This window comes from Meles meles, chromosome 15, assembly GCF_922984935.1.
Source record: "Meles meles chromosome 15, mMelMel3.1 paternal haplotype, whole genome shotgun sequence".
Lineage (NCBI taxonomy): Eukaryota > Metazoa > Chordata > Mammalia > Carnivora > Mustelidae > Meles > Meles meles.
The window spans coordinates 49,784,864-49,812,483 of NC_060080.1; the positions used below are offsets into that span (position 1 = coordinate 49,784,864).

The 27,620-nt window shown below is 49.6% G+C and overlaps 1 protein-coding gene across 1 annotated transcript in view; it reads right to left on the minus strand.

The window, feature by feature from the left end:
• HK2 (hexokinase 2) overlaps nucleotides 1-27,620 on the minus strand; it is a 59,460-nt gene that overhangs the window by 7,540 nt on the left and 24,300 nt on the right. Inside the window, exons 3-12 of the mRNA XM_045979838.1 lie at nucleotides 17,517-17,665; nucleotides 12,963-13,082; nucleotides 11,992-12,087; nucleotides 11,031-11,130; nucleotides 10,529-10,712; nucleotides 7,815-7,970; nucleotides 6,293-6,526; nucleotides 4,835-5,139; nucleotides 3,010-3,158; nucleotides 2,623-2,742 (exon numbers count right to left, since the gene is read on the minus strand). Coding sequence (XP_045835794.1) covers nucleotides 2,623-2,742; nucleotides 3,010-3,158; nucleotides 4,835-5,139; nucleotides 6,293-6,526; nucleotides 7,815-7,970; nucleotides 10,529-10,712; nucleotides 11,031-11,130; nucleotides 11,992-12,087; nucleotides 12,963-13,082; nucleotides 17,517-17,665 — 1,613 coding nt within the window. The remainder of the gene's footprint in view (nucleotides 1-2,622; nucleotides 2,743-3,009; nucleotides 3,159-4,834; nucleotides 5,140-6,292; nucleotides 6,527-7,814; nucleotides 7,971-10,528; nucleotides 10,713-11,030; nucleotides 11,131-11,991; nucleotides 12,088-12,962; nucleotides 13,083-17,516; nucleotides 17,666-27,620) is intronic.

Sequence of the window (27,620 nt, forward strand, 5' to 3'; positions counted from 1 at the left end):
GGGAGAACTGATTCGTGGATTGTCCCCTGGTCCCTCTCTGCTGCTGCAGCCCACCAGTAAACAGGCGCCCGGAGCTCCTGGGGCCCTTCCTGCAAGGCCAGAATCCATAAACAGGCTGGATGCTCACTATCTACCCACATCTGGGTTTCTCCAGGCCTTGCCTGGCCTGAACACGACCGTGGCATTTTATGGACCAGGTGAGCTTGGAACCACAAGTCAACCTGGCTGTGTCACACTGTGCTCAGATCCCAGGACTTTTGGAGAAACAAGCTATCATCCCAGCCATGTCCGGCTTTGCATACCTACACCCTAGTAATGGTGTGCTCATCTCCACCTGACTTATCTTGCCCACAGGTTAGCTCTGTGTCCCTAATGAAATTTTGTATTTGGCCCTTTCAAGTTTACAGAATGATCCAATGACATGATGTTAGGTGGTCCTTTATAATAACACACACACAGAGGCCTCTGCCATGGGGAGACATGCCCCAGGCCACCAGGTGGTTGAGGCAGCTTGAGGTCTCTGGGCCGTGGCACCTGCTGATTTCCCGCTCAACAAGGTATCTATCTCAGCAGAGCAGAACCCAGCTTACAGACAGATGGAATGACAGAGAGAACCCAGCTCCCACTTTATCTGCTCTTAATTTTTATAATGTTGAACTATATACATGCTCCCCCGGAATCTTATCATTTCAGTAACAGAGAAGGTGTTCTTGGGTCACTTGATAAATACTTCAAGATATATATATGTTGGCATGAAAAGGAAGGTATGTTTATTTAAAAATATTTCAGTAGGAAAAGCCTTATGAATTGCAGTTTTGGCAGGTTTCTATATTGTAGAGACTATCTTTTTCTTTAAAAATGTGTGTCTTACCACTAGTTTTTTCCCCATCATTGAAATTTCTGCCAAAAAAACAAAAAAAACAAACTAGTTATTGATATGAGGTAGCGGATGGCTCGGAATTTAATTATTTCCCAAGTGTTGAGCAACTGGGTTCGTTCCTAATGTTTTCATTATAATAAACAATGTTTCGCTAAGCATCACTTAAGTATGTATCTGCATGTTCCCTTTGGTAAACTGAGGCAAACGGAGACATTCCTGTACAGTATATTTGAAAATTGTGAAAGAGCAGATCCTAAAAGTTCTTACAAGAAAAAAAACCCCACTTTTTAATCCTTTTTTTTTCTTGTTTTGTCTCTATAGGAGATGACAGATGCTAACTAAACTTCTTGCGACGATCAATTTACAATATACAAAATGAAATCACGGTGCTGAACTCTTTAAACTTATACGGTGTGCACGTTACCAGCTCAATAAAACTGGTAAAGAACAAAAGAGTGAAAACCAACACTGCCCTAGGGACAGCGGACACACGGTGACACAGGTGTTGGGAAAGACTGCATTAGGCAATGTTTTTCATTGCAGGACACCCCCAAAGCCTTCAGCGGACTGGGACACATGATGAATTCAGCTCTGAGGGGAAGAGGAGGAAGCACTTACAAAACTCAGCTGAGCGACATGGAGGGAGGCCCTATTCTGGAACCCTATGCCAAATGCTGGCCTTTCTTCCCCACTGGACCAAGCTCCCTGTACCTGGGACATTTCCCACCTCTGTGCTCTCCTGCACATGGCCAGGTCTACCTGCCTTTCTTCCCCATCCACTCCTTTGGACTTGGAAGACGATCCATGTCTCCTTCATGCTCACCGGGTATGTGCTCAGGTTAATATCACAACTGCATGTCCTCGCAGCTCTGGCACCCCATCGCTGCCCTGTTCCCACCGGCAGCTCATGGTTTCCCGCCCATGCTCACTTGCCATCAGCACAGTTCGTGCCTCAGCCCCTAAAGCAGGGACCCCGCCTTGTGGACCCTGGCCACTCTGTCCATCTGTAAACACGTGTGCATGCTCCTGTTCTACAGGACTGATCGAGACAGAGGAACAACTGCTTAGACAACAGAATCCTAACATCTCGTACGCCGACTGTCAGCCCAGAACAAGCCTCAGCACAGTACTCAGCTCTCCTCCCTTCTCAACACACCGTGACCAGAACGGCAGAGCGCACAGCTCTCAGCCTGCTTCACTCACGTAAGGCTGGCAGAAAAGGAATGCAAAGCAAAGCTACAAGAGAAGCACCGGGGCATCTGAACACCAGGAGGTGAATGAAAATATCCTGCAGGAGCTGGTGAGCTTCCCTGAGAACACGGGCTCAGGGATCAGGAACCGGAACTGAGATCCTGGCTTGACCACTCCCAAGCCTTCTGATCTGGAGCAAGACACCTGGCATCTCTGTAGACTGTTTCCCTTCCTGCAAGACGGGCATGCAAACACCTACCTACCTTATACGGTTGCCATGAGGGTTAAATGAGGTGACATACACAGGAAGCCTAGCACCATGCCTGATGTCAAATGCTGTAAAAACGTTTGTCCTTCGTATTTTGGTAAGCACTATCGTCATTTCCCAAAGATTGTGCCCTAAGTAACCTCCAAGCCCATCATGAGACTCATGACTGCTTACTCATGCCCTTCTTTGCCTCCTCTCAACTCAACCTTCTCCCCAGTTCCAAACCCAGGCTGGGGTAGGGTCAATAAAGCCCAGAGGCCGGCGCCCCGGGAGACTCTGTTACCTCATCCAGGCTGTTCTGCTGGCAGGGGAAGGAGAAGGTGAAACCCAGAGGCAAGGACACGCCCTTCATGCCCATGTACTCCAGGAAGTCGGCGATGCACTGGACAATGTGGTCGAAGAGCTGCAGGGAGAAGTGAGGCAGTGAAGGAGGGGCCCCGAGCCAGGGCAGGCCGGCCCCCCCCCATGTAGGGCCTGGTCACGAGCCCAAGGGCTCCACTTGGGACCAACGCACACTCAGGCACAAACCTGGGGGGGAAGACCAGGTCAGAGCCCCAGGCCCCCCGGCCTTCCCTAGGACCATGGCTGAGCAGAGGAAGCACCATCCTCCCGGGCGAGAATGGGTATCCACTGGGGTCCCCTCCCAGAGGTGCCACACGCCTCGCCTCACCTCGTCCCCTGTGCCGTGCATGACCTCCTGCGGGATAGCGTAGATCTTGTTGTGCATCTCCACGCCACGCCGCTTTCCATTCCTCACGCGCACCAGCAGGACCCGGAAATTGGTGCCTCCAAGGTCCAAGGCCAGGAAGTCACCTTTCTCTGAAAAATTAACAAACCCAGGAGGGTGACGGGCTGGAGCGTCAACATGTCAGAACCACAGAGTGATGGTCTAAAGCCCTTTCCCCTAACAGAGACCTCTCCTGTCAGCCCCAAACCCCTCAGGGGAGATGGACTGTGTGTTCCACCAAACAGAAAGAAAATAAGATCCCTGGGACCACATCCTGCTGCCTCCATAGTGGTCCTCAGATGAGGTCAGGTGGCCCCAGAAGTCACGGTGAGTTCCGCAGACACTGGAGATTGTGATCCATGATACAATACACTCAAAAATGTATCTAGGGGCGCCTGGTGGCTCAGTTGGTTAATAAGTGTCTGCCTTCGGCTCAGGTCATGATCCCAGGGTCCTGAGATCAAGCCCCACATTGAGCTCCCTGCTCACGGAGTCTGCTTCTCCTTCTCTCTCAGCCCCTCCTCCCTGCCCGTGTTCTCTCTCATGCACACGCTCGCTCGCTCTAATAACCTTGAAAAAAAAATCTAAATGTGTCATTCATGCTAAATCAAAGGTCACCTTCTCTTAGCTTCTAGAATAGAGAAGAAACAGCAGAGGTCAACTCTTCGAAGGAAATAGAAGGGAGGCAGCCCTGAGGCAGCCCTGAGGAGGAGGCAGACCTGGCTGAGCTAGGCTGAGTCACTCCCTCAAGCCCACGGGGTGAGGAGAGGGTGGAGCAGGCATCGTGGCCTGGTGTCTGCCTGTCACCTGCACCAGCTGTATGACGCTGGCCTGCTCAATGTTAGCTCTCGCTACACTGGGAAAAGACCACCATTTCTTAATTACAGACCCAGACCATGGGTCAGCAATCTTTTCCTGTGAAGTGTTGGGCCATAAACCTTTCAAGTCTCGTGAGACACAGTCCCTGCTGTAACCACACGTTGTCACAGTAGCATAGAGCGGCCATAACAGTATGTGAACAAACCAGCACGGCTGTATATTGGTCAAACTCTATTTAAAAAAAAAAAAAAACTGGGGGCGCCTGGGTGGCTCAGTGGGTTAAAGCCTCTGCCTTCAGCTCAGGTCATGATCCCAGGGTCCTGGGATCGAGCCCCGCATCGGGCTCTCTGTTTGGCAGGGAGCCTGCTTCCTCCTCTCTCTCTCTCTGCCTGCCTCTCTCCCTACTTGTGATCTCTATCTGTCAAATAAATAACTAAATAAATAAAATCTTTAAAAAAAAACAAAAACAAAAAAACAAAAAACTGGCAGTGGGCCCGATTGAGCTCATGGGCCAACTGACCCTGGAACCAAAATTCCTGGGTTCAAATCTCAGCTCTGCCGTTTTCCAGCCATGGGAACGTGGGCAGGTTTCTTCATTTCTCTGTACCTCAGTTTTATGACAAACATATTAGTTTGTTAACAAAAATTAATTACGAATCTGCTAACAGTTAAAGATGAAATAATTACGTATGTGTAAAATGCTTACAGAAGCGTTTGACCCACTGTAGGCACTCAGTAAGTATTTATCATTATTAATTATTTTTCAATTTGTAGCAGAGGAATGCCTGGGCTGAAGTTCTTGAACACTAGAATTTTCTAGTACTGCAGCTAAAGAAACATATTCTGGTCCCAATACCCAGTGCCACGGCAAAGGGAGCCCTCCCTGGGCATCAACACCAACCAGGATGAAGGCCACCGCAGTGGGCTGGGTGGCAGCCCCGTAACCTACCTGTGCCGTCAGGCGTGGCACACACGTACGTAGGCAGCATCTTGACGGGAGCAAGGGCATGCGTCTCCTTGCTCAGACCACGCTCCATTTCCACGTTCATCCTCCTCTTGACCTCCAGCAGCTGCTCACGGCTCAGCTTCAGAGCCTCCAGTGTTTTCTGGCGGGCTCGGTGCTGGTCAGCCAGCCGGTAGGCCACTGCCGTCACCATGGCTGCCCCCTTGCCGCTGCCATCCTCTGAACGCAGGAAGCGGACATCACAGTCTGGCACCAGGCGCCGCACTGCCTTGTGAAGACGCTTGGCGAAGCTGAAGGGAAGAAATTGGGGGGGGGGTTCCAAGGTGAGGGTCAAGGGTACGAAGGGCTCACCGTCTCCGCTGCAAGGCCGGGAGGCACCCACAGAAGCAGACGTGGCCCTGAATATCCTCTCCCCACACTTGCCCAAGTTCACACTCAACACCGCTCAAGCTCAGATAGTCATATGGGGCCACTTGCGGCTGAGGGAAGGGAACAGCCCAGTGCACACAGTCACATGAAGACCTCCCTTCCCACACACCATGGCCCCTCCACCCAACACATCAGCCTCCGAATCAGGGGATTCCAAGACCAGCTACGATTCGTGCTGCAATGCTCCTTTCATTAGATGCTGCCTGGGAGAATCCCAAAACAGAAAAAGGAGAAAAGAGACTTTGGTCTCGTTGGGCAGTCTCTGCCAACTATCCCCAAGGTGTCTGAACAGCTCAAGACAACAGGTGTGTCCAGCAAGAAATTCTCAGGTCATGGCTGTGCTGAGCCATGGTCTCCGCGGCCTCACATTCCCAGTGTGGTCTGTGGGCAGCAGCAGCCCCTACAGGCCCAGATACAGGGTTCCAGGCTGGACCCTCCTGAATCAGAACCTGCCTCTTGACAAGAGCCCCAGGTGATTCATGTACACATTCAAGTTTCTGAAGCCCTGGACTAGAAGACCAGGGCTGAGACCTTTGGCATCAACCGATTCAAATAATGCAGAAACACGAACTGGTGCTCATAGCCGGTAAAAAAGAGGTAAGTGAGCACAAAAGAGACATCTGAGCAATACCCAGGTCAGCCAGAGAAGCTTAGCTAGGGTGCCCTCTGGCAAAGGACACAGCACTTGAACTGACCATCCAGAAAGATGAAGAGTTAAGAAAACAAGAGAAACCTGAGCTCTTCAGCAAGTGGGTGGCAGACAGAGCCCCATGGCCAGAAGAGCCCTGGCTAGAGTGCCAGTCATCAGGAGCCCTCAGAAATCACCCCTGCCCAGGATACCACCCTCTCAACCCCACACAGCCAACTGAGAGCTCATTCTGGAAAGCCCCTCAGTGCCAAGGCCCATCTCCACGGCCCCAAAAGGCCAAATGGAGCTGGCCATGGAGTCACTAGGGTCTCTCGCAGGCCTATTGGGGTCCCGGTGTGCTCTGGGGCCCGGGCACGCTGACTCACTGTGGGTGCTTCTTGTAGACGGAGCCATCCACCCCAATGGTGGAGCGCAGCCGCTCCTCGCCCTTGTTCTCCTTGATGCGCCGCAGCACGGCCGCCAGGGTCGCGGCACACAGGCTGGCCGAGCGCGTGGACACGATCTGGCAGACCCGGTGAGTGGCCACACAGTCCTCCTGTGTCGGGTCTATGCCCAGCCGCACCAGCACCTCACGGGCCTTCCGGGTGCCATCCTTCTCCCTGGGAAAAAAAAGGATAGTGCATGGGCACAAGTCCAACCCACTGGGGCCAGCGGGAGGGGGTCTATGAGCCGACAAGGAAACCGCTCAGCTCCAGCAAACACCACCGCCCACTGAGGAGAGACATTCCCTTCATGGCTCTGCCCATCCAACAGAACCAACAGGAGGCTCTCCTCCCACACACACACACACACACACACACACACACACACACACAGTGCTTAGGAGCTTCTTTTTCCCAATGGGAAAAGCAGTATTTTTTATGCATATACTATGTAAGGACAAGGCGCTGTTCTTATGGCTTCACACACCAAGCTGTGTGCGTGTGTATGTGTGTTGTGTTGAGAGAGAGAGAGAGAAAAAAAAGAGAAAGACATGGAGAATGAGCTATGTTAGGTCGTCTAGGGACAGAGCAAACACTGTCCCTGACCAGCCACGCCACTGGGGAGCCCACCCCATTGTCTCACTATGAAGCAGTCAGCTCACCGCCTCTCCCCACAGAGCAGGCACTGCTTTAACCTACGCTAGAGGCTGTGCTAGTGTCTGCTGCCAGGAACTCCGCAGTCTTCTCAGGAGAGCTAAATGCCTCACAAGTAGGCCCTGTTCCATCCCATCGGGGTTTAGTAAGCAGGCACAATTCCCTCAAGAGTTTCCACTTGAGGTCGCTGGAACAGTTTCACTGCTCTCTTTAGCACCGAAGTCCCCTCCTCTCCACCATCTGGTCCCTGAAACAAGGAGGCCTCCTCAAGCAAAGAGTGGAACTCTCAAGAACAGGAAACCAGACCCAACTCTTTGGATGCTATTAACTGAGAAACAGGATTCAAGGCTATCCTTACTCCCACCCATGCCACTCTGTGAAATGCAGGCCTCTGCTATACCTACTGGAACTAAATGGGTAGATCTTAGGGCCCTCCAAAGACCTATTCTTCTGTTAGAGAAGGAGGGGTCAGGACAGAGCCCTTTTGGAGAATCACCAACAGAGAAAGAAATGTCAGAGCTTCAGAAGGGCAAGAAAGTAGATGTGTGAGTCATCGAGGGGCCCGCTGGGAGCCTCTGGCATCAAGCCAAGCCCCACCCATGCAGCACCAGGAGCCACTTGGGTAGCGGACAAGGGTAGAGACTGTCTGAAAAGTTTAAGTCAAGCCAGAGGCCTGCCATGACCCACGTTGTGCAAGACTCTCTTGCGATCCAAATCTGAAGGGTCAAGGGCTGGTTCCTGTTCCTCATTCCCCAACGGCCCATCCGCTCTTCCAGAGACCCAGCAAACAGAGAGGGACCCAGAAGCTTACCCTTCAATATCTGAAACGTCTTTGGTCTCAAACTGGCCAGTGGCAAGAAGCCCTGGGCTGAGCTTCCCCCCGAAAAGCAGTTCTTCCTTGGCCATCTTCACCAGGATGAGCCTCACCAGTTCCCCCATGTACATCCCACTGATCATCTTCTCAAATCTGCAGGGATACAGACCAAACAATAAGGAATAGTCCTTGCTGTCAGCAAACTCCCAACTTCCCCATGGAGGCATGCACGGGAAGCTGGTGCACAGCGCAGTGCTAACTTGGGTGGCATTGCCAGGAGCCTCAGTATTTATATACAAGAGAAAAGGGCCAATATGGTCCAATTAGCAGTATGGGCCCAGCCAACATCTCACACTGGCCTCCCTTTCAAGGTCATTTGTGGATTTCTAGAAAAGCAGGTGCAAAAGACCCAGGGTGGGATGATGGGCAACATTAGAAGGGCAGGCTGGGACAGACGAGAAGAAGCTCTGAACCTCAGATGGTCGTGGGAATCTGGGAGTGGGACATGTTGGCAGTTTCTGAGCAGGCAGGTGACAAGAGAAAGGCATGTTCTAGAAAGGCTGTCCTCAAGCTGAGAGCTATCAGTTAATTTAATTTATTTTTTCAACACTAGGTGATGCTGTTTTCTTTAGAAGTCAGTCTTTCTGGCTCAAAGGGTGTGATCTGAGAAACAGAATCTTCACCATTCTTTGTGACCAAGAGGGCCCTTTCTTGGTACCTAAGGATCTGGGGCCTAGAGAGGAGGCTCCCCCAGGGCCAATGGACACTACCTAGGCTGGGCTTCAGCAAAGAAACCCGGGGGGATGGGGTAAAGGAATTATGATGTCAGCCGGTACAATCTACAAGAGAGGAAGCCAAGCCCTCCAGAAGAGACTCGCTTGAGACCTAAGGCCAGGTATGGCAGGACTGGAGCTCAGGGCAGAGCTGGCCAACTTGCCTGAGCAGAGGGTACGTGTAAAATGTCCAAGCACCAGCACAGGCAGGCGGTGTGGGAGGCCACCAGGCTTTACCCAATAAGCAACTCATGTGTCTGCCTCTCCTCTCCACCTTCTCCAAAACAGCCAGGGGATGGGTCCCGTGTGGCTTGGAAGTGCAGGTGATTATAAAAGCTTCTATTCCAGTTGTTTTTTTTTTTTCTAATGACTTTATCCATTTATTTGACAGACAGAGATCACAGTAGGCAGAGAGGCAGGCAGAGAGGCAGAGGGAGAAGCAGGCTCCCCGCTGAGCAGAGAGCCTGATGTAGGGCTTGATCCCAGGACCCTGGGATCATGACGTGAGCTGAAGGCAGAGGCTTTAACCCACTGAGCCACCCAGGTGCCCCTCTATTCCAGTTTCTTAACCAAAACTTTGTTTCGGTCTCCATTTAGGAAAATATTTATCTAGAAATACATCAAGAGTGGGGTAAAAGTTTCTCCTGGAGCCCAACATTGACTCCAGGGCTACCACGACTGACACGTCATGGTCTATGTCCTCCCAGTCCTTGATCTGCCTCAGGCTGAGCCAGCGGTGTGTTGCCAAGGCTGGGCTGGCAATTCTGTCTGCAGACACCTCGAAGGGCATACAGCTCCTCTGAATGGCTTGGGTGTGCCTCCTTGGAGGCAGATATTGAGTGAATGACTTTTCAGCCCATAAATTTTCACCAGCCATGGCAGACACAGCCAATGTATTCTCTGAAAGTTACAAGTAAGGGGACTTGTGCTTCAGCATGTGGGAAAAGCTGGTGACTTAAATAAACCATGCCTGGAAGAAGCAAGGACTCTCTTCCTGTAAAGAAAAAGAGCCATTGCTGAGCTGGCTTACGTACAGAGTTGGGTTTCCTCTCCGAGCAGAGATCAACGCCAGAAGCTTTCCTGCAATAGTCATAGCAATGAAAAGACCAGAAGGGGCCTGAATTGCTCAAAACATTTTGTAATTCGGAGCTTACAGCAATCCGTGTTTCAAGATCTTTGATAGGGACATTGGGCCAACGTTGGTGTGTAATAATGACAGCAAGATAATGTTTTGTAACCATCAGAAGTACGTAAAGTCAAGTCTAGCCAGGCTGAAGAGTGTGCAAAACGATGGAGGCCCTCCTGGTTCAGTCCGCCCAGGAACCCTGGCTGGGCCACAGGTCCAGGGAAGCAGCCAAGGAGGCTCCTCAACCGGCTTTTCCAGAGGCCTTGGGTCTGCCTGCGGCTGGGTCCAGCTCAGCTCACAGGCGGCTCTTCTAGAGCCAGAGCCACAGCTCATGCGGACGAGGCCAAGTGTCACAGCCTAGTCCTGCGCAGGGGGAGGGGCGGCAGCTACGGAGACAGCTTTCCAGGACCCTAAGCTGGGCCATCCCAAGATGACTTCTCTTCTGTGTCTCACAAACTATTTCTAGAGACAGCTCACACACTGAGGGTGGAGGACAGAGCAGGGCCAACACTCAGGAAATGACCTTCTAAAATGATGGCTCTGAAGGACAGACCCAAATTATTACCTATAATCTGGTTTGCCCACTTGTTTACTGGATTTTAGAGCCCTCTCGGCAATTTACAGTGACGACCCATGTGAGGAACGCCACTCCCATAACCAGGGGGTGTCCTGGCAATCTTTCCGGGACATAAAACTATAAAGCAATAGTGATAGCCACATCCGCCCCCCCCCCCCCCCCCGGGGTCCAGCCTCCCCGTTCGGTTCCTGAGCCCACCCCCACGAGCCCACGGCACACAGGGGTTGCTGCTCACAGTTGCTTCCCGGGGTTCAGGGAGCCCATGTCGATCTCCTGATCAAACTCAGTGCGGAAGTCATCAAGTGCGCCGTCGTCCCCAAAGGCCCCCCATTCCATGTTGATACACATCCGCCCCTCGTCGCCCTCCACCATGTCAATGTGGCGCATCTCTTCCATGTAGCAGGCATTGCTGCCCGTGCCTGGCCGAGACAAGGGACTGCTAAGCACCCACCTGCACCGGCCTCTCCCCAGCCCCCATCTCCCTCTTACTCCAGCATCCTGAGCCTGCCTTGAGAGGCTGGGATTCCTCAATGCAGGTTCCTGGGGCATCCCAACATGATCCCATCCACAAGCACTCCCACCCACAGGTTCTGGCTCAGCCCTCCACAGTGACTGTACCATCATCTTCTAACATGAAGTACAAAGAATTATGCAGTCCATGGAGCCCTCCTCCCTTTCCAGCCCACATCCCCATCCATCAGGCAGCACCAGCCCCCAGACCCAGTGTGCTCACTCACCTACAATGAGACCAATCTCACAATTCTGGTCATCGTAACCACAGGTCATCATGGTCCCAACTGTATCGTTCACCACGGCCACGATGTCAATATCAAAGTCCTGCAGGGATGCAAGAGGGGCTCTGGTCTCCACCATCACAGAAAGGTCACAGTTGTGAAGACGGAGAGAAAAGAGCAGCAAGACACACAGCTCAGGTGCCTCAGGGCTACTCCTTCCTAACCCTACTTGGCACCAAAGAAGGTTAGAGCTGGGAATCGGGTCCAGATCCCAGTCTGACAGCAGCGACTCACTCTCCCCCCTGCCTGTCCTCACCATGGAGGCCACCGGCCCTGCGGTCAAGTTTATAGACATCACTGCATTCACAAGAGCCCTTCTTGCCACTGCTGTCCCCTTCTCCCTCTTTCTCTTCTTCTTCTTTTCTCTCCCTCCTTCCCTGTGACCAGACCATGATCTCTGCCTCCATCCTGATGCTAACATTATGCCAACATTCTTACTTGAAAATGATAATCATGTCTTCTCCAGGTTTAAAACTGAAGGGTTTTTTGCTTGTACCAAGGCTAAGATTATTTATCCACCACACTAATCTGAAGACCCCAAAGGCAAAAGGCAACTGGTTATTATTATCCATCATGATAATCTGAAGACCCCAGAGGCATCTCCTTACATGTTAAGATTAGCAGTGTGGCAATCATTTCACAGTGTCTGGATGCCCAGTCAATATGAGGCATGCCTTAAATTTAGCCATATGTCAACTATATCTCAATAAAACTGGAAAAATTTTAATATTATTGGGTAAACCTAGCAGGGAAGGAAAAGAAAATCTCTCCTTAACAACTATAAAAAAGTTTTCATGTTCAATTGAGGACAGACTGGGAAAGATTTCAGAGTAGACCCAAAAGAATATAAAGTGCCTCCAGACTCCATGCTTCTGCCTCCCCATCCCTGCCCTCCCCTACTCACCCCTCTCCTCTGGATGGCCTTCCGGATCAGAGTAACCACGTCTTTGCCTTCTACACCACTGGACTTGAACCCCTTGGTCCAGGAGACCAGGAAACTCTGAAAAAAGGACCAAGGGATGAACACTGATTCCTCACAAAACTCTGACCATACAACTCAAACAACCATTAGTAAGTGGAAACCTCAGTCACGGAGCTCAGCTAAACTACAACCGTGCTTTAAAAATATTCATACTGCGGGATGCCCGGATGGCTCAGTTGGTTAAGCTGCTGCCTTCAGCTCAGGTCATGATCCCAGAGTGCTGGGATCCAAGTTCCACATTAGGCTCCTTGCTCAGCAGGGAGCCAAGGAGCCTGCTTCCCCCTCTCTCTGCCTCTGCCTGCCACTCTGCCTGCTTGTACTCTCTCTCGCTTTCTCTGACAAATAAAATAAATAAATAAATAAATAAAATCTTTTTTAAAAATTTTTTTTTAAAAATTCATACTGCTTCCTGACTAGCCTAGGAAAGAGAAATTGGGGCCCCATCAAAACCCCAGAAAGATTAAATGAAATATTCCTTCATGATCTACTGCCCCCAAGAAGTGATGAGAAGAACAGGCTTTATTTAGAAATGCCAAAGTAAAAGACTCTCATCATTAACTCCCCAGTCATCTCTCTTCCAAGGAGCTGTATCATGATATTCTCCAACAAAGGAGTTCCTACTTTCCCACTCACCGTCCCCTACAAGGGATGAGGATAGCGTACATATTGTCCTTTGAGGACGGGTGATAAAGACCCTCCCCAATACTTCTTCACCATGCCCCCCACACCTACACACACTTACCCACAAGACACAACTCTCAATATTCAGACCCTGTCCATGCAACCATCAGAGTCGCCTCTAAAAACCACAGCAGCAGCTGGCTCAAAGTTCATCCCAGACCTCCCAGCCCAGACAATGAAGCAACTGAAGCGTCTGAAGAACTCAATCTTACCTCATCTAGTTTCGTTTGGATGCAGGGGAATGAGAAAGTAAAACCCAAGGGGAGCTTCTTGTCTTTGATTTGTAGCTTATCCATGAAGTTAGCCAGGCATTCCGCAATGTGGTCAAACAGCTAAAAGCACACGACACAGGAAAATGAGTGAGAAGGGAGAACAGCATGGAGATTAAGAGCATACCTAGACTTTAAGCTCAGAAAGAAACTAGTTGAATGTATACAAGATATTTACTCCTCTGAAGTCTTAATTTGCTCATCTGCAAAATGGGGGTGGATCACTGCACCTGCCTGCAGAGTTACCAAAGGATTAAAGGAGTCAATACATAGAAGGGCTTAACACTAGTTAGTGCTTATTAAATACTGTCTTCCACTCAAACCATTTATCCAAACCACTGTCAAAATAACTCTGTGAGAGGCAGGGGAAATCGTAGGTAAAGCTGATCAGAAGTCATCACATACCCTGGAACAGAATCCCCCTTGACATGAGTGCACTGCTGACTGTGGGCAGCCCATCTCACTGCCAAGGAGGATTCCAGCAGCCCTGTTAGCGTTCTATGAATGAACTTATAAGTAACTCTTATATTTTTCCTCCATGCTAGAAAAGTAATTTCCCACGAACATTTCAAAGAAGTTATCTTTTTATTTCTAACTTCAAAATGAAACATCAAGTGAGTCCCTGAAGAGCACTAAGAATAAACAGGATTTTGTGGATGGGCAGCCTTACAACTGTGACCATGCCAAGCAGGACCCACAGCTCCTAAGAAAAAGCTGTATTTACAATTATCCAGCCTTTCAATCAGTCCCAAGGCCCCCAGTCCCATGGCTTCCTTCTTGCCTACTCAGCATTCTCAAAGAGAGGCAATGACCCCCCTCCAGATGCTTACAGGGTGAGGCAAAGGGCATTCTGCTACAAAAAGTAAGCAGAGGCCAAAGAGACCAAGTAGATTCCAAGAGCCAGGTTGACCAGTTGGCAAAATGTAAACGCGAAGGAGGGGGTGGAGGGGGATGAGAACATACCTTTTCCTCTCCAGACAGAAGCAAGAAGATTCCGCTAAACCAGGGGTTCTCAGGGGCAACATCATCACCATCATGTTACAAATGTAAATTCTAGGGCCAAACCCAAACCCGCTGAATCAGAAGCTGTAGGGTGTGGCCCTCCGGGTGATCCTGAAGCAGTGCTTTGAGAGCCACTGCACTATGAAAGTATTTGCATTTACAAAGGAACTGAGAGGCTGGGGGTGGTAGAGTAGACTGAGAGGCCCACTGGCTCCCCAGATGTCTGAGATATGCTTCCTGGGAGCAATCCAGGAAGACAAGGCCAGCCCCATCTAGAAGGGGGCCAGCTCTAACATCTTCCTGCACTGATCCTATCCCTGTCCGGTCACGTGCAAAATTAACCTCAGAAGATGCTGAAACTCTCCATCTCTGAACCGAAACATTCTCAAGAGCAAAGACTGGGGCAACGAAAAGGTTCTTCTCACCAACAGGATCACCAATGCGTAAGGGCCAACTACCCTGATCAGAAGCCAAGTATTTTAATATGTACAGAAGGTTTCTAGATAGATACTCAGCAAGTTCTGTCTGTCTGTTGGGAAGCAGACCAGAGACAAAATTTACAATACAACCCAATTCCCTGCACCTCCTTCCTGGTAGTCATGTCAAAATGATCTTTAGGGGGGGAAAATGATCTTTAGTAAAAAGAGTGTAAAATAGTAAAAATAGGAAGAAGTAGTAAAAATAGGAAGTTGCAGAAGCTCTGCAAAGAGAGGAGGCCAATCATCAGAGATGAAGGGAGGAGGAGGCTAAGAAGGGGGAAAGGCAAAATGGTTTCCCTCCTCCAGCCCCAATGCACTGCTCCCTTTCCAACCGTGCTTCCAACAAAGAGAGGCAGTGAAGTACCACCAACTTATACAGTAGCCACTAGCCACCTGTGGTGATCTTAATCACTCAGAATCTTAAAAATCTAAGAGTCACTTCCTCAGTCACAACACCGGCCATATTTCAAGGGCTCAATGCCTCCACTGTCTAGCTAGTGGCTAACATTAGCAAGGGGAAGATACACTGTGAAAAGTTCTCTGGGACAGTGCTCAGTTAGAAGAACCTACAGCTCTTTAAAGGCAGGGAAGAGGTGACCATCTGCTCCCTTAACTGGAAGACTATCTGCTTCTGTACTAGCTGATGATCTAAGGATAAGATACCAGGACAAAGAGCTAACACCTTCCTGCCATAAAAAGGCTCAAAGGGCACCATTTCAGAAGGTTGGAAAAGGTTTCCTTTTCCTTATTGGTCTGAGAATGCTCACTCCCTTTCCCACAAAAGATACACTTTAAACATCCTAAGGGGCTGCTGTTACAATTTGAAATTCACTGCTCTCAAGCGGAAGTTGTTTGCTAGAAGACAGATTCTATCCAGGGACCCACACTGCCCAAGTTCACAGATCTTCAGAAATCTCTGCAAGTTTAGGGCTTGGTGATTTGGTCTTGGTCTTAACTAAATGTTATGTTTAAAATCCATTTGTTTTCCACCAATTAAAAGATTGATACCTATGATCTGAAAGAAAAGGAAAATATGGGGGGGGGGGGGGGGGAGCACCAGTAATTCCACCATTAAAACCACCACCATAGGGATGCCTGATAGGCTGTCAGTAGATCATCTGCCTTCCGCTCAGGTCAGGCTCCCTGCTCAACACAGAGTCTGCTTCTCCCTCTCCCCCTGCCCCTACACCCCGCTCATGCTCTCTCTTATAAATAAAATCTTAAAAAAATAAAATAAAATGGCCACTATGAATTTCTTCCAGTTTTTTGACTGTCTTCTGCTTTTAAGCAGAGTGTGCTTTCACTTCTTTAGAGTGAAATAAAACCTGTATTTTCTTCTAGTTTTATGTTTCATTTTTATATAGCATTTTTCCATTTATTCAAAGTCTTTAAACCATCACAATAGCTTTAGTTTCCTCCAAGTGGGTCTTTTTTTTTTTTTTTTAATTTGTACTAAAGCATTGTTTGCGGATACTGGACCTAAGTGACCAACCGCATAGAGCTAAAATTTGTCCAGCCCCAGCATGAGAACAAGAAAGCAGGTTTCCCCTCAGAGCTGTCCCCTGGGACAAATAAAGAGTCTAACAGCAGTTTCTCCCTCAACAAATTCTCCTCATCGTCTGAAATTCCCTTCTGAAACGGGGGTCCAGTAGAGTGGGAAGAACAGTAGACCAGGAATAAGAAGGTTCGCTCCTTCTACACCCTAAGGCCTAAAAGGTGACCACCCTGGGAGGGCATCTTACTGGATTTCATGTTCTCTATTCACTCTTCCATTGAGTACATGCTAGAAAGAAAATCAGCAGGGGGGATTCAGGACCCCCATACTGCGTAAGTCCAGAAGTACCACTCACGTGGACCACATACCACCAACAGGACGGAGCCCCGGAGAATTGGGAAAAAAATCTCAGTGTGGCTTTGTGTTGTGACTCTGCCCTTCCCACCCCTATGATCTAAGGCCAAGTCATTCACTCAGGGTTTTAAAACCCAATTTGACATCTATAAAGTGTGATAACAGAGGCACTCAGCCTCATAGGGGCCAGGTGAGGATAAAAAGAAGAAATGAACACAGCCTGTCACACAACGGGTCATCACAGGTCAGTTCCTGATGGTCCCTCATCCACTCCAATGCGTGTATTACTTTCTGCGCAGGGTGGGCTGTGTCCCCTGCAGTCCAACCCTGCTGTAAGCCCAGGAGGGGAAAGGCCGGGGGACTTTGATTCCCAGCAAGGGTCACTGCCCCACGCACAGGAGAAGCTCAATACATGTTTGGAGATTATCACAGTCCAATTCCATCCTTTCTCCTTTTTCTCCTGCTATTACTGAGAGGATTCTCAGTATGTGGATTTCACATTTCTTCTCTATCCACTCCTTTCACTGCTTAGATGCTCTAGAAGCCACGGAGACAAGGGGATGACTAAACACGATTCGGAGCAATGTGGAAGCATGCAGTGCCCACTCCAGTACCAGCTGGGACAGATACCCCAAAGCCAGATTTTGATGTTTTCCCAAGAGGCTTCCATCCTGTGCGTAAAACCTCTTTTGTTGTAGACAGGCAAGAAGAGAGAGCAAATAACCATAAAGATAAAGGGCCAAGTTCCATTGCTCTGTGATGGGATGGTAACAAGTGTGAGACCAAGAGGGCCACAGAATGACCACAGGGCAGACCTGACTGTGTGTGTTCTGCCTCGCCACTCGATGGCACCGATAACAACCACAAGTGTCCAGTAGGGTGCATCGGGCCTCCCGACAGCAGGCTTTCATCAATTACTAGCCTGTGCAAGCAGACCTCCAAAGTCATGGCAAATCAAAACACCACCCACTACGGCCCATCCGTGTGCACCTCTCCTGATGCAGATGCCTCACTCCGCCTCCAGGCACAGAAAGAGATCACCAGGCAGAGAGAGGACAGTGAATCTGGGCCTCAGTCAGGGTCTCCTCCCTCTAAACCAGAGGAAGAGCAGCGTCTGTGCCTGTGGGGCCCAGAGCCCAAGCAGCCACTCTCGGGGTAGGGTCCTACCTGGGTGCCGCTGCCTCGCATGAGGTCCTCGGGAATGGCATAGATCTGGTTCTCCATCTCAACCTTCTGGAGCCCATTGTCTGTTACTCTTACCCGAAGCACACGGAAGTTTGTCCCTCCGAGGTCCAGAGCCAGGAACTCTCCGTGTTCTGCAGAGACGAGGGACCACTGTGAGTTCAGGAAAGATAAGATCCTCACAGAACCCAAGACTAAAAACCCATGAGTCCCTCCATAAACACCGGTCATCTCCCAGCAACAGGCAGCCAGTGGGTCTTACTTTTTATCACAGACATTTATCATGTCTTTTTATTATTATATTATTATGTCTTTTATCACAGACATCCTTTTTCTTCATGCTACGCACTTTTATATTACTTTTAGAATTCACACAACAATGACACAGTCTTACACCCAAGTATGGGATGCCCAGCCTCTCACAAAACTACTATTTCAGGGGCTTTCAACCAAGTCCCCATCAAGCTCAAGAGGCCCACCAGGCCCTATCCCAGGAGGTCACACCTCAGCTTTGTTCTTCATGCTCCCAGGACACCCAGCACACTGTTATAGGCCTGTGGGCCTCTGGGCTTTCAGCCAAATCGAGGTCCCCATACAAAATTTATTTTTTTTTTAAGATTTTATTTGTTTGACAGAGAGAGAGACACAGGGAGAGAGAGAACACAAGCAAAGGGAGTGGGAGAAGGAGAGAACCAGGCTTCCTGCAGAGTGGGGAGCCTGATGGGGAGCTCAATCCAGGATCCTGGGATCATGACCTAAGCCAAAGGCAGACGCTTAACAACTAAGCCACCCAGGCACTCCCAAAATTTACTTTTTAATGTCTGCATACAGTGATTGCAATGTCCTGTGGCAGGATAAGAGGGTCATGTGATAACGTGAATGGGGTCCAAAGAGCTGTAAGTTAGGAGGTCTAGCAAACCAGCCAACTAGGTGCCCCCCAAAAGATCCCAGGCTTATTAGAATGTGAGAGAATGCTGACCCCAAAGTATGCAAGAGTCAGGCCACTCAGCTGTTCCACTCAGGCCCCAGAGCTGGGGTGCAGGGGGTACAGGGAGACTCCACAAACGCAAGTGGGTCAGGATCTTCACGTGTCCACCAGGAAGGCACAGTCCCTTCTCCCCAGGAAACAAGCAGTGCAGACACGAAATGTCCAGATTCTAGACAATAACACAGCTGGCTGCAGGGAGTGCTGCGCTGTATGGCATAGAATAGAAATGCTGAAGAGGCGCAGGGGCCAGCCACGGCTCGGGGGGGGGGGGGGGGTGGGCACACCATCTCGGCAGCCTCCCTCTGCCAGCAACAGCTCCACCCTCTTCCACCGCCCTGATGCACAACTTCTTGAAGGATACAGGGTTACTCTCTGGGGAGTTCACTTACAGGTATGTTTGCCAACACTCAGCCTATCGCCCACCGGGTGACCGGCCACCGAAGTGAGGCAGCATGGGCTGGCGGGGCAGCGGCGCACTCTGACCAAATGAGCCAACAGGGGTCCATTCTGCACCCAGGCCCTGGGAGGAGCAGGAACTGCTTAGCCCTGATAAAAAAATACTCCCACCCAGCTCCGACGGCACTACCCACAGCCTCTACAGTCCGAAGGGGCAGCCTGGGGGAGAGGGATGTCATTCAACCAAGATTCCGTGGGACTTGCCTCTACACACGTGCCGGCTAGCAGGATCAACAGGTACAGCCTGGGTCTGGAGCCCACGTTACCTTGTCAGCTACCCGGCCACGTTCTGGCTGTGGCAAGTTCCCGAGGCTCGGCCACCTCACCTCTGAAGTGGGGGCATTCATGACTCAAGTGGTTGTTGTGAGGGAAAAAGCTAGAGAATGTGCCCCAACCACCCAACGCAGTCCCGAGAACTTAGGGCATACTCTGTAGCTTCTAGAAACGTTCCATCCAGGCATCCACACACGGCCCAGTGCCCACACTGGAGTCCTCTGGGCTCTCGGTTAGGGCTGCCTCTCGGGCTGAAAAGCAACATCACCCTCACCAGCGGGGACTAAAGGGACCTAAGAAAAGCCATTGGCATCTGCCCCCCACCCTTGACTGCAGCATTTCCCCCTCAGGGGCACTAATTTCCTGTCCCCTCCCTGGCATCTGGAGAGTCTCCCAACCCCACTGTGCTTGACAGCCGGGGGACCCTCCACCCCTCCGGGGGTGATTCTGCCCTTCTCGTGGCTATGGGTGACTTTTCCAGGCACTCCAGTTCCAAGCCTCCCCTGGTGGTGGGAACCCAGCCAGACTGCAGGAAAAGCTATGTGGTGGTTGTCATGGGGGATAAAAAGGAAAATCAAAGACGAACTGCCTGCATCAGCACTCTGGGGCCTAGGACGCCGGCGATGCGCTGAATCGGCGGCCACGGGGGTCATGACTCAAGGCCAGCCCAGCCTCCGTTCCCAGGAAGGAATGTCATCCCTTGCTTTCTTTTCACACTCTGCCGGAACAGACATTCCTCTCAGCATCCCTTCTCCCCGGCACCCCCGTTCTGCACACACACACGATCACGATTACCACAGCCCAGGGCTGGATTCCTTCCAGGTCTAATATCTCTGAGGCAGACCCAGCACCATGACTTCTAGAGCTAAATACGAAGGTGACCTCCTCCCCCCACCCCTGGACACTGGACAGATCCTTCTAGTGCCCAGCCCCACACCGTGCCTGAGAGGTCCCTGCAGAGCCAGGGTGAAGAGCTGGGCCTTCAGCAACAGGCAGACAGGCTTTGATCTGAATTCCAGCTCAGCTGCTTCACTACTTACACGGCCTCGGAGCACGTCACCTCCCCTGTAGAAGAGGGCCCATAATACTGACTTCTCCCAGGGGTCATGAGGCTGACACAAAATACAGAACATGCTATGTGTGAATATGAAGGCTCACAGTAAGCCGTCAGTAAACGGCTGCTGTCATCACTCTTCCTCGGCCCCTTCGGTTGATCGTGTAGTTCTCCTCAGCCCCTCCAATCCCCACTTACACTTCCTCGTGGCACAAGTCCCACATCTACTGTGAACTTTCCAGAACATTCCAGAATCCCAGGGCAGACAGCATGGGAGTGTGTGATGGGGCATGAAGGAACATCACATCTATGGGGCTGGGACTATCAAACTGGACAGGTGGGAGCAAGGCTCTGGAGCAGAAAAACGTGCTTATGGTAGGTTTCTTAAGAAAGTGCACAGGCCATGTGACATGGCCATGAGGACCCAGGAAGATCCAAAGAGATCATTCTGCTGAATGATGGCTGCTATCTGAGGCAACACATTAAGAAAACATCTCTTATTGCATTTGCTCACTGATGGTTCATTTGTTAAGCAAAATGAGTACCAACTGATTTATAACATGAGACCATCAGGCCAGAGGCAAGTTCTCCTTCACTGTTGAGCATGTCTGCAAAGCAATTTAACTTTCTAAAAGTAGTAAAATACAAACATCTGATTTCTTAAGAAGCTCAAACAATGCAAAAGTGGGGAAAATTAAAAGCAAATATCCCTTCTCTTCTCCATACCCCAAAAGTAATCATTATTAATGTTTCTCAGGTGTCCTTAGGTACATTTATTTTATAAAGACACAGAAGCTGTTGTTAATAGACACCTTCAGAGAAAGGGGATTGGAATTGCTGGTCTTAGGATGTATAAAAGTTCTCAACAATTTCCACACAAACCAACATCTGAGTTTTGTTCTCACCAAGGTCTCATGTTATGTGGCAATTAATCTTGGCCAACCTCCTTGGTCAAAGTGGTATCTCATTTTTTAAAGTGGGTTTCCTTCTATTGTGTAAGGTTATACATTTTGAATTACCTGTTGTTGAGTGGCCTTTTGAATTCCTTGTTCTGTGAAATTTCCTATTCACATCTTTTGCCTTTTTAAAAAATACATTCAGGGACACCTGGGTGGCTCAGCTGGTTCAGCGTGTGCCTTAGGCTCAGTGGGGAGCCGCCTTCTTCTGCCTGCTGCTCCCCCCTGTTTCTGCTCTGACAAATAAATAAAATCTTTTAAAAAAAATTCGTTATTTTCTTAATAACCTAAAAGAACTCTGCATATTAAAGAAAATAGTTTTATTGGTGGTATAATTACAATATTTTTTCCAGTCCAATGTCTGTCTTTTCACTTTATTTGTGGTATTTTTGCCATGCAGAGAAACACTTAATTTTTATGTTGTCAAAATATTTATGGTTTCTGAATTTTATATTAAATCTGACAAAATTCTGGGGCGCCTGGGTGGCTCAGTGGGTTAAATCTGACTAAATTCTAAAGATTACATGAGTTTGTCATCTTTCCTAACTCTCCCCAGTTCCTCCCGAATGTAGCTACCACCACTCCTAAAGTGAAGGAAACAAAGTTTCAAAGTGTACTGGAAAGCCCAAATTCATCTTCTAATTTTTTTGTTGTTTAAGCCCCCACTCCCGCCCTGCCTCTCCCTTGGGGAAGGTACCCCACTAGGGACACCCAGCTGCTCACTGCACAGCCACCATTTTGGGTAAATTGACCCAGATGGGCGGCAGGCACCCTTCATAAAATTCAGCTGCAGAGAATGCAGGCATTGGTCCGGCTACCTCTCAAATGCCAAGCAAATACTCTACCAGCTCCCATTTTCTACTTTTTAATGGGACTTTTTGGGAAAACAAAGTCCAGCACCCTGTCTTCATCTCTCTCATCCCTGGAACAGAGCTCAGACACCATCACTGGCATCTGGATTACTGTGGTAATAAAACAATGGAAAGACAGAGGCAGGTGTGGGGGAGGTTTAGTTTTTGAGGGCCCAACATGTAGGGGTTGTTTTTAAGATTTATTTATTTATTTATTTGACAGAGATCACAAGTAGGCAGACAGGCAGGCAGAGAGAGAGGAGGAAGCAGGCTCCCCGCTGAGCAGAGAGTCCAATGTGGAGCTCGATCCCAGGACCCTGAGATCATGACGTGAGCTGAAGGCAGAGGCTTTAACCACTGAGCCACCCAGACGCCCCACATGTAGGGGTTTTTAACGGAAGAATTTGTTAAGTGATAGTCATTTTGTTTATAAGCTTTATCTCATTGATCTTCAGCAATCCTTCGGGGCATCATAACAGCCATTTTCCAGATGAGAAAACCAAGACTCAGGTCAAGTAACTGAAACCAAGATTCAAGTTCAGGTCTGGTTCTCCAGCAAAGTCTTCTCCTTGACAAGCAAAGAGGCTCCTCATGGGAAAAATTGTAAATCCTCAAATAAGGAATTCTTCATAAATAACTCCAAGAGCATAAAGCCCAGAGGTCACCAGCAGCCTCCAAGCTGGCCTGGGTGGCCAAGGAAGTGACACTGTGATTTAAAGTTCAGTCATTTGGTTTAAGGTCACAAAGGGGTAAGTGACTGCTGGGTTTCATGAACACACGTCCATCTGACCCCAAAGCCCGTACCTGTCCCACCGCACCACACCCATCTCTCTTGTTCCTGGAAGCTGAGGAGGGCCTGGCACAGAATGAGGCACATAAGCAATAAACTGGTGAAAAGGAAGCAAAGACACCCTAATCTTCATCAGTAACTGCAGTTCGTCCCTCCCTCCCCCAGGCCTACTGGATGGTGAAGGGCTTTCCGACATGAGTGGGTGGTGGTGGACACACACCCGCTGGGTGGAAGTGACATCCTCCCGTCCCTCAGGACCTTCTAAAGCTTGTTGGTACAGTCTTGACTGGTGGCCACAAATCGCTGCCATCTCTCACAATCACATGGGACCTCTGTTCCCACCAAGCCCTCTCTGGCAAAGGTCCTCCTCATTAAAAGCATCCCCCCACCAAAACCAGGTAAGAGAAGGGGTACCGACACTCTTCCACAAGAAAGCAAGGACTCGAGCCAGCACTGCCAGCCCACGGTGAAGAGAACTGGCAACAGGAGGTCGTGCCACCCTCCATCCAATTGCCCAACAGTCAAGATCCAAGTTGTTCCATCTGGCGGAGTGTGTGCGCTGACTCATTTCCCATCCTGAACTACCATCCTGCCCACTTTCGGTGAGGCTCTTATCAAACACTTAAGGTCAGCAAGATAAAAGGGTTTCAGTTTCCCCTGGGAACTCACCTGTCTGGGTGGGGGGTGGAGGGGAGGCTGTGGAGGACTAGAAATGCATCAGACTGGCCACCTGAACAGGACAGTCACCGTCATGTTCATGGATGAGACCTCAGGAATGGGTCGCCAGCAGGCCACTAACTTCAGCATTGTTAGTAACAGAAGTAAGTGGCCTGCACCTGGCAAGGTCTGCACAATTTTTGAGGAAGGAGAGGCGAGGGCCAGCTGGATTTTCCAACAGGATCTATTTTACATCATTAGGTACTTGTCACTAATTAAAATAGCTCACCACCTGTTCCTCCCATCAGGCCCTTGGAGCACTATGTCTACCAGGGCTGGACTTGCAAGAGGTTGGGTCTGGTTTTGTATTTTGAAGCAGCAGTGTCCTTTGTCAAAGGCAACTATGTTCAGAAGGGGCAGCACCCTGCCCGTCCAAGGTTGGAGCCAGAGCTTTTTCAGATGAACAAGAGGCTTTTAGACAGTGTTCCCAGGGTTCTGGGGACCAGTGCAGGTGGCAAGGTCTGATCTTTGCGGGTTAAGGAAGGCCAGTTAAGGCCCAACCTCCCCTCCCACCTCCACACTTCCAAGTTTGTATTCTTCCCTTACTGTTATTGTCTTAGATATGGGGTTCCATATAAGATTTCATTTTGTTTACAGTTGGGAATTGGGTTAAAAAAAAAAAAAAGTTTTAAAAGTCACTATTTTAAGAGTCAGACCCAGAATCTATTCTAGGACCTGCCAACAAAATACTTCCCATTCTGCAATCAGCTATTTCAACAGTGAGCACTGAACACAGTACTAAAAGCTTCTCTGCTATCGGGTGCTGTACGCAAACCCAGTCCCTGACCAGGTGGTGAGAAAGGGAGCAGTTAGATGTACTATGGCAAGCCCATGACAGAAGGAATGACTTGCTCTGCTAGGACAAGTTCTAGCCAGGCCCGAATGATGGGATAAAGTTGCTGGGCAGGGAAAAGGGCACACAGGTAAGGGTGTGAAGTTCACGGAGTGTCCAGGGAATGGCGCGTCGGGAGTGGCTGCCGTGTAGGGCTCCTACCACATGTAGCAAATACCAATGCTGAGGACTCTGGATTTTAAGCACAGGGTCAGCTTTGTTTTCAAGAGGGCTTTGGTAGCCCTGCTGACCATGGGTCTAGAACTAGGGACACCAGTGAGGAGGATGTTGCGAGATAGTCAGGCCAAGCAGTGACGAAGCCCTGGGTTCTGGGGCCATGTACAGTGGTCAGTCACCCCAGTCTGCTCAAGACTGACATGCGGCTTCCAGTGCTAAAACTGAGAGGACCCCAGGCATACTAGGATGGCTGGTTACCCCAGGACCTTGCTAGCTCCAGCCATAAAGGACATCGCCTCTTACCACCTAATGCCAGAGGCATGCAGCCTTGAACTTTGAGGTAGGTCAAAGACCCACGTCCTATACTGTCACATCCAGTTCCTAAGTGGCCCTTTAACAATTCAATGCCCCTGAAGGGACTAGCTCCTGCCTCCTGTGCCACAGCAGGAACATTTCCAGGGACCCCAGATGACTCCACTGAATATTCCAATCTTCCCCGCCTTAGTTCTGGGTTGGAGAGCTTGTTTATGTTCTGCTTTTCAAGTGCCTGCTAGGCTAGCACGCAGCCTTAGAGACTGCTCTAAGACTGTATGGCACGGACTCCAATTAAGAGGACTCAAAAGAGCAATCTGCAGGTCCTGGATAGGTAAGCCAGCAAAACTACCTTTGGCAGCCCCAGGTTTTGAGGCCCATATTTCCCATGTACCTGGAACCACAACAGCTACTACCACACCTGGTGGCCTCTTTTTTTTTTTTTTTTTAAGATTTTTATTTATTTATTTGATGGAGAGAGTGATCACAAGTAGGCAGAGAGGCAGGCAGAGAGAGAGGGGGAAGCAGGCTCCCCGGCTCCCCGTTGAGCAGAGTCCCATGTGAGGCTGGATCCCAGGACCCTGAGACCATGACTGGAGCCGAAGGCAGAGGCTTAACACACTGAGCCACCCAGGCGCCCCTGGTGGCCTCTTTTTAAGCTCTAGGATCCCAGCTACTCCATTAGAAGATAAAGCAAGCAGGTCTCCACTCAGTAGCTCAGAAATAAAGTCACTCCATGTCATTAAAGGTATCAAATCACAGTAAATGCAGGTGTCTAGTATAGTCGAAGAACAGGGTAACTGGCTCTTCTACGATCTTCTACGACGTTGGTCTCCTAATCATCTTAAGCGTTAAGATACCAAATGCCAAAATGGAAAACTAGAGAAAAACAGAGCTGCTCCAATCGAAAGAAGGGAGCGGGAACACAACTAACACATTATGTACCCCCAAAGCTCCCAGCACACACACCATCGGAAAGCCCCACCCTGGGGTTCTGATACTGAAGTGATCCTTAAGCTCAAAACACACTCCAGTCACAGAAGTGTTACATTCCCCCCACAGATGCGAAACCACTCTTCAAAACATGTTTCAATCCGCTGGGTGTGTTCAGATTTTCAGGCAGACCCGCCAGGAGTTCAAGTCCTGTTTCAGGATGTATTAGCCATACAATGTCAAGTAAATTACTAGAAATGTCGGGTTTCATCATCTGTTTAGAGGAAATAGTAATGACCTCTCTAGCCAGTACCTCCCCTCCACTCCACTCCCCTCTGCACAGGGACGCAAACGTGCATGTGTGTGTTTGGCCAAGAGTCAATGGAATATGAGTATGTAAGGTGTTTGGCACAATGCCTGGTACATGTAAATATTTAATAAACTCCAGCTACTGCTCTATGGAAGCCACTTACCGATACAATCTTTGGTTTATACTGTCGGCGCCATATAAATCCACTAACTTGTTTGTGTGCTGGTTACTGATCAGTCCCCACTGCACGCCCGTTGATATAACGCTGAGCAACCAAGATAAGGGTTCCTTTCGGGTATACTTGCCTCCGTTCAACTTCCCGGCAGCTTCGTCTCTCTCTATCACATTGTGTGCTTACATTATATGACTGGGTACCATTCTGTCATCATTGGAACTGTGGAAGCCTTATCTCCCCAAGAACAATTTTCACTCTTTGAAGGTGGGGTACAAGGCAGTTTCAGCATACTGCTGCCCCAAAGGACCAGCCTCGGTGGGTGGGGACTCTATGATGGAGACAGGCCTGAGTTACTGGCCGAAGAATGCATGCATTGTGCTAGCGGGCAGCAGGGGGTGAGGGGATGGGGGGCAGAGGGCAAAGAAGAATAAAACATATGGCTAGTGGTGTAGCTAAGCACCTGGGCATTGACACATGGTGGGTGGGCTTAAAATCAAACACTTCCATTAGCTCACCATGTGACTCTGAGCAAGTTGCCTCATCAAACAAATCTAGTTTTTCTATAAAATGGGGTTCCTAGTGCCTACCACTGGGTCACAATCCAAATTAATGACTTGCTCCAAGTCAGTGCTCAGCATGGCAGCTGGCCATTTGGTAAGCCGACAGCCTGTCATTGTCACCTCCATTTCATCGCCCGCTGCTCTCTCGGCAGTTCCGTCTCGCTGGATGATATACTCACCTGAGAAAATACCTCCCAATTCAGGGAAGTGGGAAGGATCAAATGATCGATATGGCAAAGCCTTCAACTCACTGGGCCTTTCGCTTTATAGCGAAACAATCTTGGTGGGACAAGAGGATGACAAAGACCACACAAAGACACTTTACTTCTGAAGTGGAACTTGCATCTGGGATATGAGCAGATTCTCAGCTGGGTTGTACTTGAGCTTCTTATTTTAATGGTACCAAGCCAACCCCTATCTGTGATGCATTTTAAAAGACGATAACCCGATTTGCTCTGGAAACTGTTGTTCAGCAACAGGAGTGGATGTAAATTATGAATCTTATGGCCACGGAGTCAGGCCTCCCCCTGCTTAAGGCCTAAACTCTTCACCTCTTCACCTCTGCCATTCACTGGCCATGCATGACCTTGGCAGTCACCCACTGCCTCTGGCCTTGGTTGTCTTATTTTTAAATCAGAACGTCTCTCTTGGAGAGTTTGCAGGGGGACTAAAACAGATTATGTAAATCGCCTAGCAGACACTGTG